This window comes from Pongo abelii, chromosome X, assembly GCF_028885655.2.
Source record: "Pongo abelii isolate AG06213 chromosome X, NHGRI_mPonAbe1-v2.0_pri, whole genome shotgun sequence".
NCBI lineage: Eukaryota > Metazoa > Chordata > Mammalia > Primates > Hominidae > Pongo > Pongo abelii.
Window position 1 is genome coordinate 36,688,602 of NC_072008.2, and position 20,933 is coordinate 36,709,534.

Here is a 20,933-nt window from a genome sequence, read left to right on the forward strand (position 1 = left end):
TAGCCGGGTGTGGTGGCGGACGCCTGTAATCTCAGCTACTTGGGAGGCTGAGGCAGGAGAATCACTTAAACCTGGGAGGCGGAGGTTGCAGTGAGCCGAGATCATGCCACTGCACTTCAGCCTGGGCAACAGTGAGAGGCTCTGTCTCAAAAAAAAAAAAAAAAAAAAGATTTACTATCTCAATTAAAAAAAATCAAAATAATTTAAAATAGGTTATCTAATTCTTCAAATATGTGGTGTTTTACTTGAGGTAAATATATGAAACTGAGTGATATAAGCAACAAGGGAAGGTAGAGAGTTCTGGACCCTCCAAACACCCACAAACACACCAATTCAGCAATAATTCCCTTCGTGAGACAACAGAAACTAATTGAAAGTTCCTTGCACTTCAGGAGGAACCAGACTTACCAAAGCCTTTAGGGAGATTTAGGACACCCTCTTGCCAAAGACCCTGTGCTTGGCAAAGGGTCTTCTCATGACACATTGGTCTTGGCAATGATTTCATGGATATAACACCAAAAGCACAGACAAAAATAAAATAAGTAGGACTACATTAAACTCAAAAGCTTCCTCACAACAAAGGAAACAATCAATAGGGTAAAAAGACAACATGTGGAATGGTAGAAAACATTTGCAACCCATATATCTGATAAGTGGTTAATCTTAAGGAGCTCCTACAACTCAATTAAAAAAAAAACTAATAATCTGATTTTTTAAATAAGCAAAATACTTGAATAGACATTTCTCTAGAAAAGACATATGAATGGTGAAAACTATATGAAAAAAGTTCAATATCACTAATTAGGGAAATACAAATCAAAACCACAATGAGATATCACCTCACACCTATCACCATGGCTAACATCAAAAAAAAAGTGTTGGTAAAGATGTGGAGAAATTTGAACCCTTGAACATTGTTGGTAGGAATGCAAAATGGTTCATCTGCTATGGAAAACGGTCTAACAGTATGAAAGCTCCTCAAAAAATTAAAAAGAGAATTATCGTCTATTATCTAGCAATCCCTCTTCTGGGCATTTATTCAAAAAAATTGAAATCGGGAGTTCCAAGAGAGGTCTGTATTCCAATGTTCATTGTAATATTATTAACAATAGCCAAGATGTAGAAACAACCTAAATTTATGTCCACAGATGAATGGATAAAGAAAATGTAGCATATACTATCTTGAAATAATATTCAGCCTTAAAAAGGAGGAAATTCTATAATATGCAATATCATGGATGGACCTAAGTGAAATAAGCCAGTCACAGAAAGACAAAACTACATGATACCACTTAATATGATAAATTTGAAATACTCAATCTCATAGAAGCAGAATAATATGGAATAATAGTTGCTAGGATCTGGAAGGGAGAAGAAATGGGGAGTTGAACATTGGCTATAAAGTTTCCATTGTACTAAATGCATAAGTTCTAGGGATCTGTTGTAAAACATAGTGCTTAGAGTTAACAATATTGTGTGGTGCACTTAAAATGCACTTAAAAAATATTAGGGGGGCAGAACTCATGTTACAGTAACTGTAAAGGAAGGTAAATAAATGCTTATACATGTAAACCATTCTAACATGTTCTTGCTACTTTAAATTGCTTAAATTGTACTCTTGTCAGGTTGTAAACTAAAGAAATTGCAATTCTGATCATATACATTGATTATACTTATTACCTAAAAAATCCACTTAACTCCTAGATAATCAGGGTCTTGAAAGAAGCTACCAACATCATTTTGGGACCTTTGAAAGTCATATTAGGAGAGCAATCTCTCTCAAAATGGCTCTTGAAAATATACCTTTTGATATGGCTCTTATTTTACTGCTTCCTTATTTTTCATGATGAAAAACAATATTTACTATTGAAAATAACTGTAGGGAAGGTTTGCAGTCTTATCTCCACCCATCATTCTCTCTAAAACAGCTTTTGTTTTTTTTTCTTTTTATTTATTTATTTATTATTATTATTATTATTATACTTTAGGTTTTATGGTACATGTGCACAATGTGCAGGTAAGTTACATATGTATACATGTGCCATGCTGGTGCGCTGCTCTGCTCTCTGCTCAATACCACCACACTCAACAAGCTCATTCATATTTTGGCTAACTTCTGAATCTTTTTTGTTCTTCTGATGTATGGCCTGCTATATAGAAGAATAGACCAGTCTTTTCTCAAATTTAACATATGTCTTTCTATATAGTGCCTAAATATTTAAAAAAAAGGAATCGACCTCATTGTCTCCTTAAAGACATATGGCAATAACTTGGTTCCTTTCCCTTGCCCTTATTCCAAAGGTGTAGCCAACTCTCTACACAGTCTGCAGTTCTCTCTGCTTGACCCTCCTTTGACACCTTTTTCTTTATGAAAGGACAAATCTTACCAGAAAGTCTGAATACTACTTTAGTCTTTAGTATATGCAAAAGCAGACTAGCTCCTTTTTCACTCCTGTGCAATTTAATTACAGTTTACTCAGCACATTAAGAATAGGAGACATGTTGACCATGCAGTCTTGTACTTCCTGTTGTCTCCTAAGTCCCTTCTAGTGGAAATGAAAGCACTACACTGAGTGGCATGGACTCTGATAGGATTTTAAGAGTGATAATTAATCACATACTTGTCTTCTCTCATCTGAGTTTGAAACTAACTGAGAGGCAGATATAAAAATAAAGCAGATGGAAATCAAAGTGTTAGCTTTATTAATTATACAAATGAATTGGAAAATGACTTGGAACTATGGAGAAATGTGGGCTTTTAAATACCTTCCACCAAAATTGAGTGCATTCATGCCAAACTGGCCAGTTGTGAACTCCTTGCAGGAACAAACAACTTACACTTGAGCGAGTAGAAGAAAGTGTGAATCCTGGAATCAAGACATTGGGGAAGAAAGAGAAGGGTATGCTCACCTGCTCATATTCCATTCCTTCACTCAAATTCACTGATCAGATATGTTGCTTTTCCACCCATGGCAAGTCATCATGAAGGAGGCAGATTGAGGCTGAGATATTTTTCTCCTATACTTTTACCCTTCTTGAGGGTGAATAGCCTCTTTATGTAAACCTGATAAGTAGGAGATAAGAATTCCCAGCATTCCCTTCCCATTATCTTCATCATAGAATTTCTGAGTCACATAAAACTATCAAGCTTCATTAAATGAAAATACAAGGACCACTGTGCTCTCTTCATCCTTACTCATCACACATACCTTTAAGTAAACTGGGATTGATTGCTTTCATATCTTTATCATTCAGCAACAATCCAGCAAGCATCTTTTCTGTCAGATACTACATTCAGCTCCAGAGATGCCAAAATTAGCAAAACACATACTCTGTTGTCAAGGTTTTCAAAAATATTTATTCAACGTGATAAATCTATGCGCCTGTACTATTTAAATCAATTGGTATTGTCCTATTGAAATATTATTATTCTTGGATTTTTAGACTGTTTTGCAATGTCACTTCTATAAGATTACAAATTACTCTGTGGGCAAGATTTCTCCTATAAGTGTATTTCTTCTTCCTAAGTACCTCCTGGTCCATGCATTCTTTGTCATTCTCTGTGGATTAGTTCAGTGACTTTCTTGGGGCTTTCTGTCTGAAAGCAGTTTTAGTCATGCCCCTTAATTTTATTTCCCAATTGTTCTATAGCTCAAGACTGTTTTTCTTTGATGAATCTGTTGTCTTTTTTGTGTGTGATGTTCTGATTTATGTGACATATGTGTCTCATTTCATCCCAGGCCAGTCATCTTCCTGTGTCGTATTTGCCTGTTTTTTGTAAACTCCCATGTCAGGTTTGGCCTGTAGTCACAAACAGCTCCGGAGAAACCTGTCATTGTTCCTCCTGTGACCTCATATTGACCTCCTGTCCTTGATTCTTTGCTCTGTTTCTCTTCACTTTGTTTTTTCTGATCAACTTACTTCATTCAGCCTTTGTCCTACTTACTCTAATAGGATTACCCTTGAAAAGACTGCCAGCCTTATCCAGTGTGCCTAATACAGCAGTCATATTTATGTTCCACATGTCATCAGCATTTACCAGTTGATCAAGTTGAAGTACTTTCTGCTCTTGGCTTTCATGACTAACCTTATTAATTTGTTATCACACTGGTTGCCCCTTCTTGATTTCTGTTGTTTTCTTTTCTGACCTAACTTTTTGAGTGCCCTAGGGCTCTGCTCTGAGAGCCACCACATTCCTATGCACAAATTATGTCCTGCATCCTTCCAGACAATGATGCTAATGGTGCTAATAGTGCTTCTTCAGCAATTGTGCCATATGACAAGCCTGCTATACTGAGTTGTTAAGTCTTAAGTCAGACTGCTTGGGTTCTTTTATTTAGTATTAATCTTGAATAGAGTCTGAAATTGGATGCTAATCACTAGTAGTCTAGTTGTCTTCTGTTATTCTTAGAAGTCCCACATCTTCACCACACCCTGCATTGTCTCACTCTTTTCTACTTTGCCTGCTTCATGGTTTGATAAACTCCTCTCACCCTCTCTGCTCTGCCCTCAGAAGTTCTTTCTCAAGTGGGCCCAGCTGGTTTTCACCATGAACAATTCCTGCATTCTGAGTAATTCCTGCAGGCTGCTTTGATGAGTAGAAGGAGTTTTCCCCCTCTCTACATCCAGCTAAACTTTACTCATCCTTCAGTTTGGTGTGTTGGTCTCTTCCTCTGGAATCCTTAGCAGTGATGTTCCCAGGACCTGTGCTCTCATGGGATCCTCTACTTCTCCATGGTAGTAGTTATCACAGTAGTAATTTAAAAACTAGTTGTGGCATTAGTAGTTATTGTCAGTTTCTTCCTCTTGATCATCAACTCCATGAGGACAAGAATTGGACGTCTCATGTCAATGAAAACCTTTAATTAATATTTGCTGAATGAATAAAGAAATGAAAATATAAATAACCATAAGAAAAACATTATGTTTTTAATGTATGTTTAGGTGTTGGCTGTGGAAACAAAATTATTTGCCCCTTATTCATGAATTTAGCCATAGCTATAAAGTTTCCCCGAGGTACAAATTTATAGGTCTTCATCAGCAGTTCATGAAAATATATACAGAAGGGGAGGCAACTGACAATAGAGGTGCTTTGAGAAGGCAAGCATGATAACTATTTTATATCATAATATAGAAAAGTCTATTTTCAGCTGATAAGAACTTCAATCACATACAAAAATACTTTTATTCCCCCCTAAATACACTTTATATTATGGATATTAAAAGCCATTTTTTATTGTATATTCATTAGCTAATTTTTTGTGGCTATAGTTTTTCTAAATACTTTTCTTTTAACATTTCTACTAGGGTTAAAAGTTATTTGTGCACCACTATTACAATATTACATTATTCTGCATTTGTATATATATTTACTTTGCCAGTGAGATTTGTACTTTTATATATTTTTATGTTGCTTTTGAACACCCTTTCATTTCAGCTTGAAAAACTCCCTATTAGTACATTTTGTAAGTCAGGTCTAGTAGTGACAAACTCCTTCAGCTTTTGTTCATCTGAGGGTTTTTATCTCTTTATTTTTATTTTTATTTTTTGAGACGGAATCTCGCTCTGTCACCCAGGCTGGAGTGCAATGGCGCGATCTCGGCTCACTGCAAACTCTGCCTTCCGGGTTCACACCATTCTCGTGCCTCAGCCTCTGGAGTAGCTGGGACTACAGGCGCCCGCCACCATGCCCAGCTAATTTTTTTTTTGTATTTTGAGTAGAGACGGGGTTTCACTGTGTTAGCCAGGATGGTCTCGATCTCCTGACCTTGTGATCCACCTGCCTCAGCCTCCCAATATCTCTTTATTTTAAAGGACAGATTTGTCAAGTGTAGTATTCTTGGTTGGCCTTTTGTTTTCTTTTAGCACTTTGAATGTGTCATCTCACTGTTTCCTGTCCTGCAATGTTTCTGTTGAATAGTTCCCTTGTATGTGATGAGTCAGTTTTCTCCTGCTGTTTTCGAAGTTCTATTTTTGTCTTCGACCGTTTTTGACTGCTCCATAGACAGAGGAGGGACATCCCATAAGCAGAGTGGCCCAGAGTAGCCTGCCTTTGACTTTCAACAATTTAATTATAATGCATCTTGGTGTAGGCCTGGTGCCTGGGTTTGTAGGCAGATCTGGGGCCATGACTGGGGACACATCTGGAGCCTGTGTCTACAAGGACAGGCCTGGAACCAGGGTCCATGAGGGCAGGCCTAGTGCAAGGATATATGACAGAGTTGGCTTCTCCCTTTACTATTCCCTTCCCCTGTTTAAGAACTCCTGGGCTAAGGGGGATGTCTCATCACTGGGCTGAGAGGGTTGGATTCTGGATTAGCACAGCTGTAGATCCAGTCAATTCATGATTCTCTGACCTCTCTTCCAAGTTCCATATGCAACAAACTTCTTGGTTTGTGAGTTGGGCTCCTTACATATAGCTGGCGAGTAAGTTTAATACATGTTTGTACCTCTCATCTACATGCTAGTTCTGGATTTAAGATATTTTTCACGTGCAGTGGACAAAAAGCTACTACTACTTTTCTTTGGTAACCTACTCATTAAGAAAATATTTGTTCATCATATTGTTTGTATACTCCAACACTAAAACATGAGGAACAGTTTTTGTTAATCAAAATATACCAGAAATTGAAAATCCTGATCTAATAGTTTGAAATGCTGTTTCAATATTGTTTAAACTTAATTCAAAGCAAATTTTAAATGACTTCTTCATAAGTTTTAAGTCTGTAGGTTTTTAATACATTTATTATATAGAGCAAATGTCGTTATTTTCATTAGACAGTTAATGATTATTAATTTCCATGTGGCCTTTCTTGTTTTATAGACCTGAATTATAAAGATTTAAGAGTGGTGAGAATTGTCTTCTATGTTTATTTTTATATGCATTCATTTATTTATTAACTTATTAACAAAAATATACTGAGTATCATTATATGCCTGATAATGCACTAGACTTTATACACACTAAGCTAAATAATATATACCCCCTCCCTTTCTCTAAATACCTGTGCATTGTTAGTCTTGACAGGTAATTGATATTAAATCTATGCATATTTAATTAAATTGAAATATATTTTCATCTTGACTTTCCTAGAAATTCCTAAAATACATGAATTTGAGTATGAAATTCAATTTGAATCTGAAGCTCTGAAGTCTAAGTTGGAATCCTGTGTAGCTTTATATATGATTGAAAAATCTTACGATATGATGGCTAAAAAGATAACATTTATCTTCAATTTGGTATTCACACCAAAGAAACCATTAAGGTAAATCTACTTTCCTCTTTTTTATTTAAACAATAGTATTACCCTTTTAAATGTATTAATGTTGGTTTCTCTTTTTATTTCTCAATATTTGAATTGCATTACTTATTTGATATTATTGAGAGAAATATTTTGGGCTGGATTACATCTAGCTACAAAAAATAATCTCATGAGAAGAATGTAGTCTCAATGGTTGAAAATCTAAGATATCCCTCAAGAATTATGACTTCCCTAATGTCATTAGTGTATCACATTAATGAAAGAGAATAGTCTCTTCTGTAAAATCTTTTTTAAAAAAAGCTGACAGCGTTGTGCAATACCAACATGATATTTCTTGATGTTGCTTATCAGAACCAGTTCAAATGATGCAAATGCCTAAGCTATATTTTACATTGCAACTGCTTTCATTACATTTTACTACTCAATACATAACATTACACATTCCTTAGTAAGATATAAGTGAATCTGTGCGAAGGGTGGCCTTTAGATGTCTGTCCTCTGGGAAACTTCATCCAGTGTCATTATATTTGCTTTTTGGACACCTGTTACTCAGCATCTGCAAACACTATATGATATTTCACTATGAAATAGGGCTTTATTGTGTCTAAATGCACACAATATACTGATGAGCACCATGATATACACAAAGTACAGCCTGGCAATGAAAAAACAATTGAAAATATTATTTGTGTTTTTAATGATTTCTTTTTTCTTCTCTCAACTTTTGTTTTAGATACAGGAAGTATATGTGTAGGTTTTTTACATGGGTATGTTGCGCTCAGGCAGTGGGCATAGTACCTAATAGGTAGCTTTTTAACCTATCTCCTTTCCAACTAGTAGTTTGCAGTGTCTGTTGTTCCCATGTTTATGTCCACAGGTGCTCAATGTTTAGCTCTTACTTGTAAGTGAGAACAAACATGCAGTATTTGGTTTCCCATTCCTGCCTTAATTTGCTTAGGGTTATGGCTTCCAGCCCCATCTATGGAAGGAGGACATGGGTGCATGCAAAGGACATGGTTTCATTCTATTTTATGGCTGCATATTATTCCATAGTGTGTACATGTCATATTTTCTTTATTCAATCCACCATTGATGGCCACCTAGGTTGATTCCATGTCTTTGCTATTGTGAATAATGTGACAATGAACATACGAGTCCATGTAGCTTTTTGATATAATGATCTATTTTTCTTTGGGTATATACCCAGTAATGGGATTGCTGAGTCAATTTCTAAAGTTCAACCTTGTATTCGATGTAGTCATACATCTAAAGTGGCTATGAATATGTAGTTTGATAATGAAAAGATACCAGGGTCATCTTCAGGAAGCAGCAATAAAATCAAGCTACAAGAAGAAAGCATACCATACATATTGACATTTTCTATGTTTGTATTTCTTTCATTTTTCACAGTTTTCTATGTTTGTTAATTTTTTTCACATTTTGCTTCATATGTATTAATATAATGACATGGAAATTACAGCAACACTAGAAAGGGAACAATGTTATTATTTGTGAAAATGGGCAGAGCCAATGTGAATTTATACTCATGAAAATTTTTTGGATTTAGAACATCTTGGTGAATATTTGAGAGACTAATTTAGGGCAAAATTTGTTGATGATTGATAAATTTCTGTGAGCGTTTTGTGATGTTCTGATATAGCAATTCTGTTTTGTGTATATATGCATATATTCATTTACTATGATTTCTTCTTTTGTATGTACAGTCATGCATCACTTAACAACAAAGTTATGTTCTGAGAAATGCATCCTTAGGTGATTCCATCATTGTAGAGTGCATTTACACAAACCTAGATGGTATAGCCTACTGCACACCTAGGCTATATGGTATAGCCTATTGCTTCTGGGCTACAAACTTGCACAGGATGTTACTATACTGAATAATGAAGGCAACTGTAACACATTGGTAAACATTTGTGTACCTAAACACAGAAAAGGTACAGTAAACATATAGTATTATAATCATATGGAACAACCATTGTATGTACAGTTCATCATTGACCAAAATGTCAATGCAAGAGAAACAATTAAACAAGAAAAATCAAAATTACACCAATAGCACTGAGCTATGAAAAATAACAGGAAAATAATTATACCATGCTTTACCTAGATTAATGAATTAGTACTAAATTCAATTCTGCTCTTTTTTGTGGGCAAGGTTGAAAAGAACATTTATATGTTTTGATAAAAAGGAAATATATCATGTTTCACAACAGTGAATACTAGGTAATTCTGACATTCATCTTTTCACAGAATACAGTGTTGTACATGCTAAAAATAATAATCAATATGCTAAATGATGGTATTACAAAAGAAATGCAGGAAAATTATTTCTATGGGCCTTTTTCCCAATAAAAATCAAGGGTCCAATACAAAAACGTATGAGAACAATGGTTAAGACTGTAATGAATCAGTCTGACAATCCTAATTTAACAGGTTATAACTTTTTTAAAATAATGAAATAACATATCATTTGTCTTATGGTATCTTCAGAAATGGTAATTACCTTAGCTTGACATTTTCCTAGAACTTTTTACCTGCTCAAGAGCTGAACAGAATGAGAAACCAAGTTCTATTTCAGAGTTTGTGGGTGGCAACTTAAAATAAGAAATATCACACATATGCATTGTTATGAATCTACAGTATTTATCATAAAATGGTTCACCGTGTCATCCATGAAATTGTGTGGTCTTCTCCCGAAGGGTCCCACATTTTGACTCAGCAACTTCTCATTAACTCAAAGAAGTCGCTCGCAGAATAGAATTATTCAGCATTGTTCATTTGAACCTGTACATTAATTTATCAAAAATCATTTAACATCTACAAAACAGACAAAATCCCTGCACTTCAGGAGTGTATCATCTAGTGAAAGTGATAGATAACAGGAATAAATGAATAAGCAAGAAAGTAAATTTCAGATTGTCCTAATAAATAAATAAATAAATAAATAAAGGGAGATAGAGAACTTTAAAGGATGCACATCAGATAAAGTGGATAGTTAGGCTTCCATGAAATGATGTGTAAGCCAAGACCTTACAGACAAAAAAAGTTGGAAAGAGCATTTGAGCCAGAGAAAATAATAAATGCAGAAGTCGTAAGACAGGAAGTGTTTAGCACAATGAATAGTAAGAAGGCCAATCTTTCTCTAATGGAGCGAGTAAAGGAAGAAATAAGTTTGGAGAATTTTACTGGGATTTGTTCACATAGGATCATGACAATATGTGTTGGTCTTTTATATTAGAGACAATAGAAAACTATTGAAGAATAAATATTTGGGGAACTAGTTTAGGAAAACGTGTGTACATGATTCATCAAATTTTGTAAGTGTTAAGTGATACCTGGTGTAACTTAACAATTATATTTTGTGCATATATATATATATATATATATATATATATACATATTCATTTACTTCTGCCATTCCTTGTTCCAAATTAATTTGGAATGGTTTACTGGAAGACACAGAGTTAAATAAGAAAAACCAAAAGAAAACAGTAGCTCTAAATTGTTAGAAATCTTGTAAGATGGTAACAGCAGAAGTGGAGAAACTGGTTCTTGAAACAATGGTCTTGAAATAGTGGGAATAGAGGAATATAATTTCATTTACAAAGACAGGAGAATGTGAAAGAGGTATAGGTTTAAAATGTATATTTGGATGTGTTAAGTTTAAGATTATGTATTAATCATCATTGACTAAATTATGCTGCATAGTATTCCATTGTTACTATGCAACACACTTCATTTTAGCAGCACCCTATTGAAAGAACATTTTAAAATTTTACTCCCATTTTTTTTGGCAGTATAAACAATGCAGTAATGAATACCCTTATATACATCACTTCTTGAAATCTTAGAGGCATTTCTCCAGAGGAAAGTACCAATAGTGGAACTCCTAATTTACTGAGCGAAGGTTTCTTTTCTTTTTTAAAACCTTTTATTTTAGGTTCAGGGGTACATGTGCAGGTTTGTTATATAGGTAAACTCGTGTCATGGGGGTTTGTTGTACAGATTATTTCTTCACCCATGTATGAAGACTAGTACCCAATAGTTATTTTTTCTTCTCTTCTTTCTCATTCCAACCTCCACCCTCAGGTAGGCCCCAGTGTCTATTGTTCCCTTCTCTGTGCCCATGTGTTCTCATCATTTAGCTCCCACTTACAAGTGAGAACATGTGGTATTTGGTTTTCTGTTCCTATGTTAGTTTGCTAAGGATAATGGCCTCCAGCTGCATCCATGTGTCTGAAAAAGACATGATTTCTTTTTTTAAATGAATGCATAGTATTTCATGGTGTATATGCACCACATTTTCTTTATCCAGTCTTCCTTTGATAGGCATTTAAGCTGATTCCATGTCTTTGCTACTGTGAATAGTGCTGCAATGAACACACGAGTACATGTGTCTTTATGATAGAATAATTTATATTCCTTTTGGTTTATACCAAGTAATGTGATTGCTGGGTCCAATGGTAGCTCTGTTTTTAGCTCTTTGAGAAATAGCCACACTGCTTTACACAAATTTGGTAAGATACTATCCAGTTGCTCACAAAATGGTTGAGTAATTTTATAGTCCCACCTAAGAAGAATAAGAGTTCCCGGAACTGTTCTTCCTGTCACTTTTAAGTAAGAGGTATGAGATTCCTTTTCTAATCCTGACTTATGATATTGAAACCACACTGTTACATGTTTGAGTCATTTCTACCCTAAACAAGCAAACAGATAACCGTTCATCAACTCTGGCTACTGCCCTATCTCTCCACTCTTTGTCATAGTCAAATGCTTTGAAAGTCTTAAGTCTATCTCTACTAACTTTCTTCCTTAATTCAGCTTCCACTCAATTTTATCTTGTTCTGAAAGGTGTATGTGGTATTTACCAATTGCAATTTCATTTTTTAAAAACTGCCATGTAAGTCAATTATATGGGCTTTGCATGTTTTCACAGAAAATGTATTTTTTATTTGTGAAACAAGAGTTGAAAATACTTTCGCATAATGTTTCATTTTTGAAAAAAATCCCCAAATGGAATATCTATTAGTATAAAACATGGGTCTATTTTGCCAAATCCACCCTTACCTTCTTATGCACTATGATAATCTATGCTGGTTACAGAAAATTTGCAGAGTTCATTCTGCATATGTTATTGGTTCTTAGAAAATAACTAGAGGGTAGATAAGACACCCTAAAAATAATGACTTCAAAGGGAGAATGAAAATATAATCTATGACCCAAAAATTATTTATAAAATGTAATTAAAAGTCATTTACATTATTTTTAAGAATTAAATGTCCTAGTGTTTTCACTGAAACCACCGAGTTTACTTACATTTTTACCTTAGTTTAGTTTGCTATATTTATTCTCTTTACTTGTTTTCCTGTAGTATCATTTAAAATCTCCTTTTATATTCAAGGTCTCACATAACACTGAAAATAGAGTGCGTAACAGAAGGGATCTGGAAGTTTCCCATAATGTTGATCGCTACTCAGCCTGATACGGATGCTGTCATTGACATTGAAGGAGTTGGTTTATTTAAGGAATCTGTTTTTGAACTTAGGCTGAAAAGTCAGACAAGGTAATATATTAAACAAAAGTATGTAGCTGTTTTAGTGAATATGCTGAACTTTGGAATGAAATTTAAGATGGAAAATTCTATAGTTCATCTTTTGCTGGTTAAGCCAGCGCAACATTGGTTCTCTGACTCAAAGCTTCATATACTACATAAAGTTTTACTTAACAATTGGAAAATAGGGTATACAAAGTGAAGACCAGAAAGAAAAACAAAAGTAAATAATCAAAAATTGAAATATAGGATACTATTAATATTTCCATTTGTTTTCAAAGGATGTTTCAGTGTTTTTCTGCAAATGTCAATTGTGTTGGTATATCAAATGGTTTAACTAAGCAGAAATAATTGGGTAAACCCACGTTGATTCCATGTTATGTTTTATTTTCTTTCTATCATAGCTGTCTTTGTTATATTTGTGCTAACATAGGCAGTCTGACAATACTTTTACCTAAAATCTCACATGTAAAATATACTTTTACAGCTTTTTGAGGTACAGCATACATAACATAAAATTCATTCATTGTAAACGTACATTTTAATAGTTTTTAAGTATAGGATTTGCAGTCATAACCACATTCCAGATATAGAACTTTTCTATTTCCCTCCACATTTCCCTCAAACCCTTTTGCAGTCAACTCCCATACTCATTACCAGTCTCAGTCAACCACTGATTTGCTTTGTCTCTATAGTTTTGCCCTTTCTGATATTTCAAATAAATGAAATTACATAATATGTAGTCTTTTGCATGTGACTTTTTACACTATCCTTACCCAAAGTTCAGTAGTTTTCAAGAATAAGCACCTGTTAGCTTTGTATATTTGGTCCATTTCTCGAGGGCTTAAATGGTTGTTTGTAACAGTTGTCCAGCTTTATGGTCAAAATGAGTGGTGAACAGTTAAATGTATAATCACTTGTGCCAGGTGATGCAAAGCTTTATAGTTAGGATAAACACAAAATTCACTGTCCAAACTTGAACCTTTTGAGAATGAAAGAGGATAATTAATAATTAGGCTTGGCAACAAGGTAAACTGGGACAGATCTGAGCAAACCAGCACCTAACAGTTACTGTTCTTATAGGCTATGGCAAGATGTTTGCTGTTTATCCAAAAAAGACTAAAAAGTCATTACATCAGCAGAGTGATATATTTGAAAAAGAATATTTAGCTGAAATGTGTAGAAAACAAATGCAAAAAGAGTAAGAGTGAATGGAGGTAGATTAGTTAGTTGGCTAATGCTGTTGTCTGAAGGTTGCTTGAGCTTTTTGCAGGGCGAGTGGAGAGGGAAAGTAGACAGATTGGAGAGGCTTTAAGGAGGTAAAGTCAGTTAAATTTAGCGATAGTTTTGGGGATCAGAATGTTCCACTTTGCTAGAGAGTTTTAAATGTTAAGTCAGAGAAGTACCTGTAATGTAGAAGAAACTAACATCAGGTGGATATTGGACTATATGACCTGGAATTTCTCTTACAGTTTGAAAATATGATACTCTTGTGAAAAAAATTGGTTTCATAGTCAAACAGAATGAGAAACAATTTTTTGCTTAACCACTAAATACCTGTGGGACTTTTAGCTATATATTTTTGTTCCTCCGAGCTTCCATTTCCTCATTTATAAAGTGGAGATAAAATATAACCCATAGTGTTGCCATGAGAACAAATAATGCAATGTATATAAATTACTCAACACAATGCCAAGAACTTTTAAATATTCAATAAATGGTATTGTTATTATGTATTTTTTCATACCTTTGATCAACCTGATCAGTTATCCAAAACCTAATATTGGGAGAGTAAATGTTTTTGATATTAAGTCTCCTATGTTTTAAAACCCAGAGATTGAGAACCAGGCAACTCTAGTCAGCCATCTTGCTGATGTGGTACTACAATCAGATTAGTCCAGGTTTATTTTTAATTAATATTACTAAGATTCTGTTAGATGTTTGGTTTAAAATTAGAAGTAGTCTGTTTCTTCTATTCTGATATATTTCTGCAAGCATTAAGTTCAAGGGCAGTTTCTACAGAAATATACAGTAGACTTAGTTCATTAGATTGCAATAAACATTTTTCTAGTGGATAAATGCAGTTGTCAGAAATTCTGTGATATACAATTATGTATGAAAAACACATTCAAAATATAAAAAAAACAAACCCTGACTCTTCTGTATTAAACCCTGATGACTGTTATATTGAATGAACTACTTAGAATTAGGGATAAATCTGAAAATCTCAATAGGGTATTTTCTAAAGTATAGATTTTGATTTTCTTCTATTTTTGTTCTAAGGGCATAATTATATATCCTTTATAATATTGATGCTGGAGAGTGATTTTTTTAAAGATTCAATAGCAAATGGAATTATCCCCCATAAGTGCTTCTAATGTGCAGATTTGAGATACATTTTAATAACATAGGGTCACTCCTGTGGTTGAAATCACATGTTGACCATGTCTACAGTCATCTGAAGGTTTTACACAGCTGGATGATCAAAATAACTTACTTTTATAACTGGAGATATTTATTTTGGATGTTGACTCATAGTGCCTCCACGTAGTCACTCTTTAATGGATGCCCCAGATAGTTGAATTTGTACATTGTGATTGATTTTCCATAGAGAGCATATTCCGAGAGAAGCACATAGAAGATGCATGGCATTTTCTGACCTATGCACACAAGTTCAACAACAATCACTCTAGTCACATTTTATTGGTTACAAAGGGGTCACTATATTGGCCTTGATTTAAGAAAGTGAACATAGATCCCACCTTTCTATGGGAAAATTGTTAAAGAATGTGCAGGCTTGCCACAGTGGAGTATGCTAACTTGAATGTTTTTAGCTTCTTCTAAGTCAAAAAATTTTGTCCAGATTCCTCCTGGGTATTGTCATCAGCTGCAAGTCTTTGGGTGGGAAGGATCGGATCATGATGGGTAACATAACCAAGTTACAGAAGAAGGTGAATTTACTTTCTCTTCATGGTTTATTTTCTTTTTTAAAATTATACTTTAAGTTCTAGGGTACATGTGCACAACGTGCAGGTTTGTTACATAGATATACATGTGCCATGTTGGTTTGCTGCACCCATCAACTCATCATTTACATTAGGTATTTCTCCTAACGCTATCCCTCCCCCAGCCCCCCACCCCCCAGCAGGCCCCAGTGTGTGATGTTCCCCTCCCTGTGTCCATGTGTTCTCATTGTTCACCTCCCACTTATGAGTGAGAACTTGAGATGTTTGGTTTTCTCTCTTTGTATTTTGCTAAGAATGATGGTTTCTAGCTTCATTCATGTCCCTGCAAAGGACATGAACTCATCCTTGCGTAGTATTCCATGGTTGGTATGTGCCACATTTTCTTTATCCAGTCTATTATTGATGGACATTTGGGTTGGTTCCCAGTCTTTGCATGGGTTTATTTTCTATAGCAAATGGAAACTACCTGCTTCCTTACATTAAGTCTGTTTTAAACTTTTTTTTAGAGGATTCAGTGATGTAAATAAGCTACTGAATATTTCTAGCTTATTTACCAGCCCTTGGGAGGCTACACCTAGGTAGGTATTAGAAATTTCGAGTTATCTTGAAGATCTAGGGAACTGGAGGGGAGTATATGAAAAAAATAGGATAGGAAAACAGGCAGACCTAATTATATTCAGGATTTGACTGGTTCCTCATGAACCCAGTAATATTTCCTTTTTCTTTAAGGAATCAAGAGTAAAATAAGTTCTGAAAAGGAACGATCCCCTGTCCTAGTGACTATACATTTTTCTTGTGTGCTGGGCATACAAGGAGAGGAAAGAAGGACAAAGATGCATGACAAACCCCATGGTGGTAGCTGCTTTGTTTCCTAAATTAAATATGTAAAGCGTTAGTGTATCCAGGGGTAATTTTAAACATAATAATACAAAGTATTCTGAAGAATCAGTATAAAAACATAACAGAGTTCAAAGTATCAAAATAGGTTACCTATTCCTAAAATATTTTATGTGCATATAAGTGATTAGCAATAAGTAAAACTTTTGAGAAATATAAAATCCTTATTTTTCTGAATATCCTATTTTTTACTAATATCTGCCCTTTGTGATAACATGTAAAAATTATTTTTATATGAATGAGCATTATGAATTACACAAAAAACTGTAATGTAAATCTTAGGAAATGAGAAATCCACCATCTCTTGGCCACTAAGTCCAACTCAATTCTGGTAGAGTATAGGAATTAGAAACAAATGGTTTCCTAGTAATATAAGCTAATCATATTTTGGAATAGTCATTTGGGATCATGCTACATAGAAATTATCTTGTTATAAAATGAAAATCTTCTGTAGATGAGCATTTTCATTAAGAAAACTAATTGTAGGGCTGGGTTTGTGTGTATATAGGCATGTATATGTGTGTGTATATATATATATATATATACACACACCTAAATACATATAATTTAAGAAGTCTTTAGTGAATCATGCTGCCCACATTGTTTAAACCCTCTCTAATTCATTAACACTTTTATACCACAGCTGAGTCTCCATTTATTTCTAACAATAACAATAAAGCTACTTTCTTTTAAAAAAATGATGGCATATAAAGAAAACTTGATGTGAATTTATACTCATTAAAAATTTTCTGGATTTAGAACATCTTGGTGAATATTTGGGAAACTAATTTAGGGCAACATTTTTTGATGATTGATAAATTTCTGCGAGTGTTGTGTGATATTCTGACATAGTATGGCAATTCTATTTTGTGCATATATACATATATTCATTTACTATGATTCCTTCTTTTGTATGTACAGTCATGCATCACTTAATGACAAAGATATGTTCTGAGAAATGCATCCTTAGGTGATTCCATCATTTTGCACACATCATAGAGTGCATTTACACAAACCTAGATGGTACAGCGTACTGCACACCTAGGCTGTATGGCATTGCCTATTGCTTCTAGGCTACGAACCAGCACAGGATGTTACTATACTGAATAATGAAGGCACCTGCAACACAATGGCAAATATTTGTATACCTAAACACAGAAAAGGTACAGTAAACCTACAGTATTAAAATCATATGGAACAACCATTGTATATACAGTTCATCATTGACCAAAATATAGATGATAAAGGTCCAACTTTATTTATTTCAGTATAGATATTGAGGTTTCCCAACATCATTTATTGAAGACACTAACCTTTTAAAATTGTGTGTTCTTGATGCCATTGTCAAAAATTACTTGACAGCATATGCTTAGGTTTATTTCTTGGCTCTCTATTCTGTTCTATTGGCCTATGTGTCTGTTTTTATGACAGTAACATACTATTTTAATTACTGTAGGTTTGTAATATATTTTGATATTAGGTAGTGGGATGCTACCAGCTTTTTTCTTTTTGCTCAGAATTGCTCTGGCTAGTTGAAGTGTTTAGAGATTACTATTTAAAATATAACACTAGAATTTTTATAGATAGTATTAAATTGGTAGATCACATTGGGTAGTATGGACATTTTAACAATGTTAATTGTTCAATCTCATGAAAACAAGGTATTTTCCCATTTGTGTTTTTGTCAATATTTTAAATCAAATTTTACAGTTTTCAGTGTATAGATCTTTTATTTCCTTGGCTAAATTTATTTCTAAGAATTTTATTCTTTTTAATGCTTATATAAATTGGATTACTTTCTTGATTTCTTCTTGGGAGAGTTTATTGTTAGAATATATAAATGCTACTGTGTTTTGTATGTTGATTTTTCATCAATCAATGTCAGTGTTACTGAGATTATGTATTAGTTCTAACAGGTTTTTGCATGCGTGCCTGTGTGTGTGTGTAATCTTTACAGTTTTCTACATATAGGAACACATCCTCTGCAGATAGGGATAGATGATAGTATTTCTTCCTTTCTGATTTGGGTGCCTTTTATTTCTTTTACTCGCTTGATTGCTCTTGCTGATATTTCTAGTATGTTACATAGACATGCAAAGAGGGGGCATTTTCTCCTTGTACCAGACCTTAGAGGAAAAGCTTTCAGTTTTTCTCCATCGATTATGATGTTAGCAGTAGCCTTTTCATAAATGGCCTTTATCATGGAGAGGAAATTTCCTTCTAAACTTAATTTGTTGAGAGTTTATCATGAAATGATGTTGAACTTTACCAAATGCTTATTCAGCGTCCATTGGGATGATCATGTAGCTTTATCTTTCATTCTTTTAATTTGGTATATCACGTTGATTGATTTGCATATGCTAAACAAAACATGCATCTCAAGGATAAGTCCCACTTGATTATGGTGAAGAGCCTTTTAATGTATTGGCAGAAATGGTTTACTAGTACTGTATTGATGATTTTTGCTTCCATGTTCATCAGATATATTGGTCTGTAGTTTTTTTTTCTCTTGTTGTCTTTGTATGGCTTTGGTATCAGGGTGATCCTGGCCTCATAAAATGACATTTTATCTTTTGGAAGAGTTTAATAAGGACTGGTATTAAATCTTCTTTGAATATTTAGTAGAATTTAGCCATGAAGCCATCTGGTACTGAACTTTTCTTTGTTGGGAAGCTTTTAATTAATGCTACAATCTTTTTTAAAATTGGCCCCTTCAAGCATTCTATTCCTTATTAGTTCAATCTTGGTAGGTTATATGTTTCTAGAAATATATACATTTCCTTCTCAGTTTTCCAATTTGCTTACAGATAATTGTTCATAATAGTCATTATGTTCCTTTATATTTCTGAGAAATCAATTGAAATGTCTCCCCCTTTATTTCTTATTTGATTTATTGGCGTATTCTCTTTTTATCTTAATCTCACTGATGGTTTGTCAATTTAAAATTTATTTTTAAAAGACTCTTTGTTTTGTCAAATTTCTATGACTTTTCTATTCTCTATTTTATTTATTTCTGCTCTTATTTTTTATTATTTTCTCCCTTCTGCTAACTTTGGGTTTAGTTTGTCCTTTTTCTAGTTCATATAATTTAAGTGGCTTATTTTGAGATCTGCCTTTTTTTAATGTAGATATTTATCATTATAAGATTTCCTCTTAATACTGCTTTTGCTGCATCCCATTAAGTTTTGTTTTGTTGTGTTTTCATTTCCATTTGTCTCAATATATTTTCTTTTTTTTTCCATGAGGCATTTTATTTGTAAATATGTATTACATCTCTAGAAAAAGAATCCCAGGATTTTCACTCCTGTGTGTTTTCATCTTGCTTCTTCATGGTCCATGATGCCAGCTGAGGTTGTCAGTATAATGAAACCAAACTGGCAGAATGGAATCAGATTATTCTGCCGTTTTTCTAGACCTCTGAGTTGCACATCAAATCTGGGCTGATCACTCCACACTTGTTTAGCCTGCCTGTGAGGTTTACAACAATTTTTCCAGCTCTGTGATCATCAGTGATTTCAAATTTGCCAATGTAACCACACTTCATCATCACACTGAGAAGCTGGATGATGACTTTGGAGCATGACCTAATAAGAACCTGGCGTTTGCCTTTCTTTTCGGCATGTTGATACTTTTGAGAGCATCAGCCAGGACATTCATGAGCACCATTGTGGCAGTGCGTAAAGATGGCGGAAAGAGAATGGGAGGGGAGAGCACACGCAGTTATGGGAACAAGATATTTTCTAATACGCCTTTTGATTTCCTATTTGACCTATTGGTTGTTCAGGTGCATGTTAATTTCCACGTATTTGTGAATTTTCCTAAATTTCACCTGTTACAGATTCTCAGTTTCATACCGCTGTGGTCAGTAAGGATACTTGATATAATTTCAATGTTCTAAAATTTGCTGACTTGTTTTGTTGCTTAACATATGATCCACCCTGAAAAATATTATGTGGCCCTTGAGAAGAGTATATTCTGCTGCTGTTGGATAGAATGTTCTGTATATAGCTGTTATGTACATTTATCTAAAGTGTAGTTCAAATCCAATGTTTGTTTATTGATATCTAATCTGGATGATCTATCCATTGTTGAAAGTGAAGTATTTTGTTTCTTTGGTGGTGTAATATTTCCCTGATTCTTCATGATCTTTCTAGCCTTGCTAAGAAGTTTGCTCATTTAAAGAAGTTATCTTTTCCAGACTTTATGAATTGGCTTCAGTAAGTAAAAACTTTCACC

The 20,933-nt window shown here is 34.1% G+C and overlaps 1 protein-coding gene and 1 pseudogene across 1 annotated transcript in view; one reads left to right on the plus strand and one right to left on the minus strand.

Annotated features, from left to right (window-relative positions):
• CFAP47 (cilia and flagella associated protein 47) overlaps positions 1-20,933 on the plus strand; it is a 466,299-nt gene that overhangs the window by 435,439 nt on the left and 9,927 nt on the right. The window contains exons 61-62 of the mRNA XM_024240715.2: positions 7,094-7,265; positions 12,685-12,846. Of these exons, the coding sequence (XP_024096483.2) occupies positions 7,094-7,265; positions 12,685-12,846 (334 nt within the window). The remainder of the gene's footprint in view (positions 1-7,093; positions 7,266-12,684; positions 12,847-20,933) is intronic.
• On the minus strand, positions 19,973-20,363 carry LOC129052907 (small ribosomal subunit protein uS8-like; annotated as a pseudogene).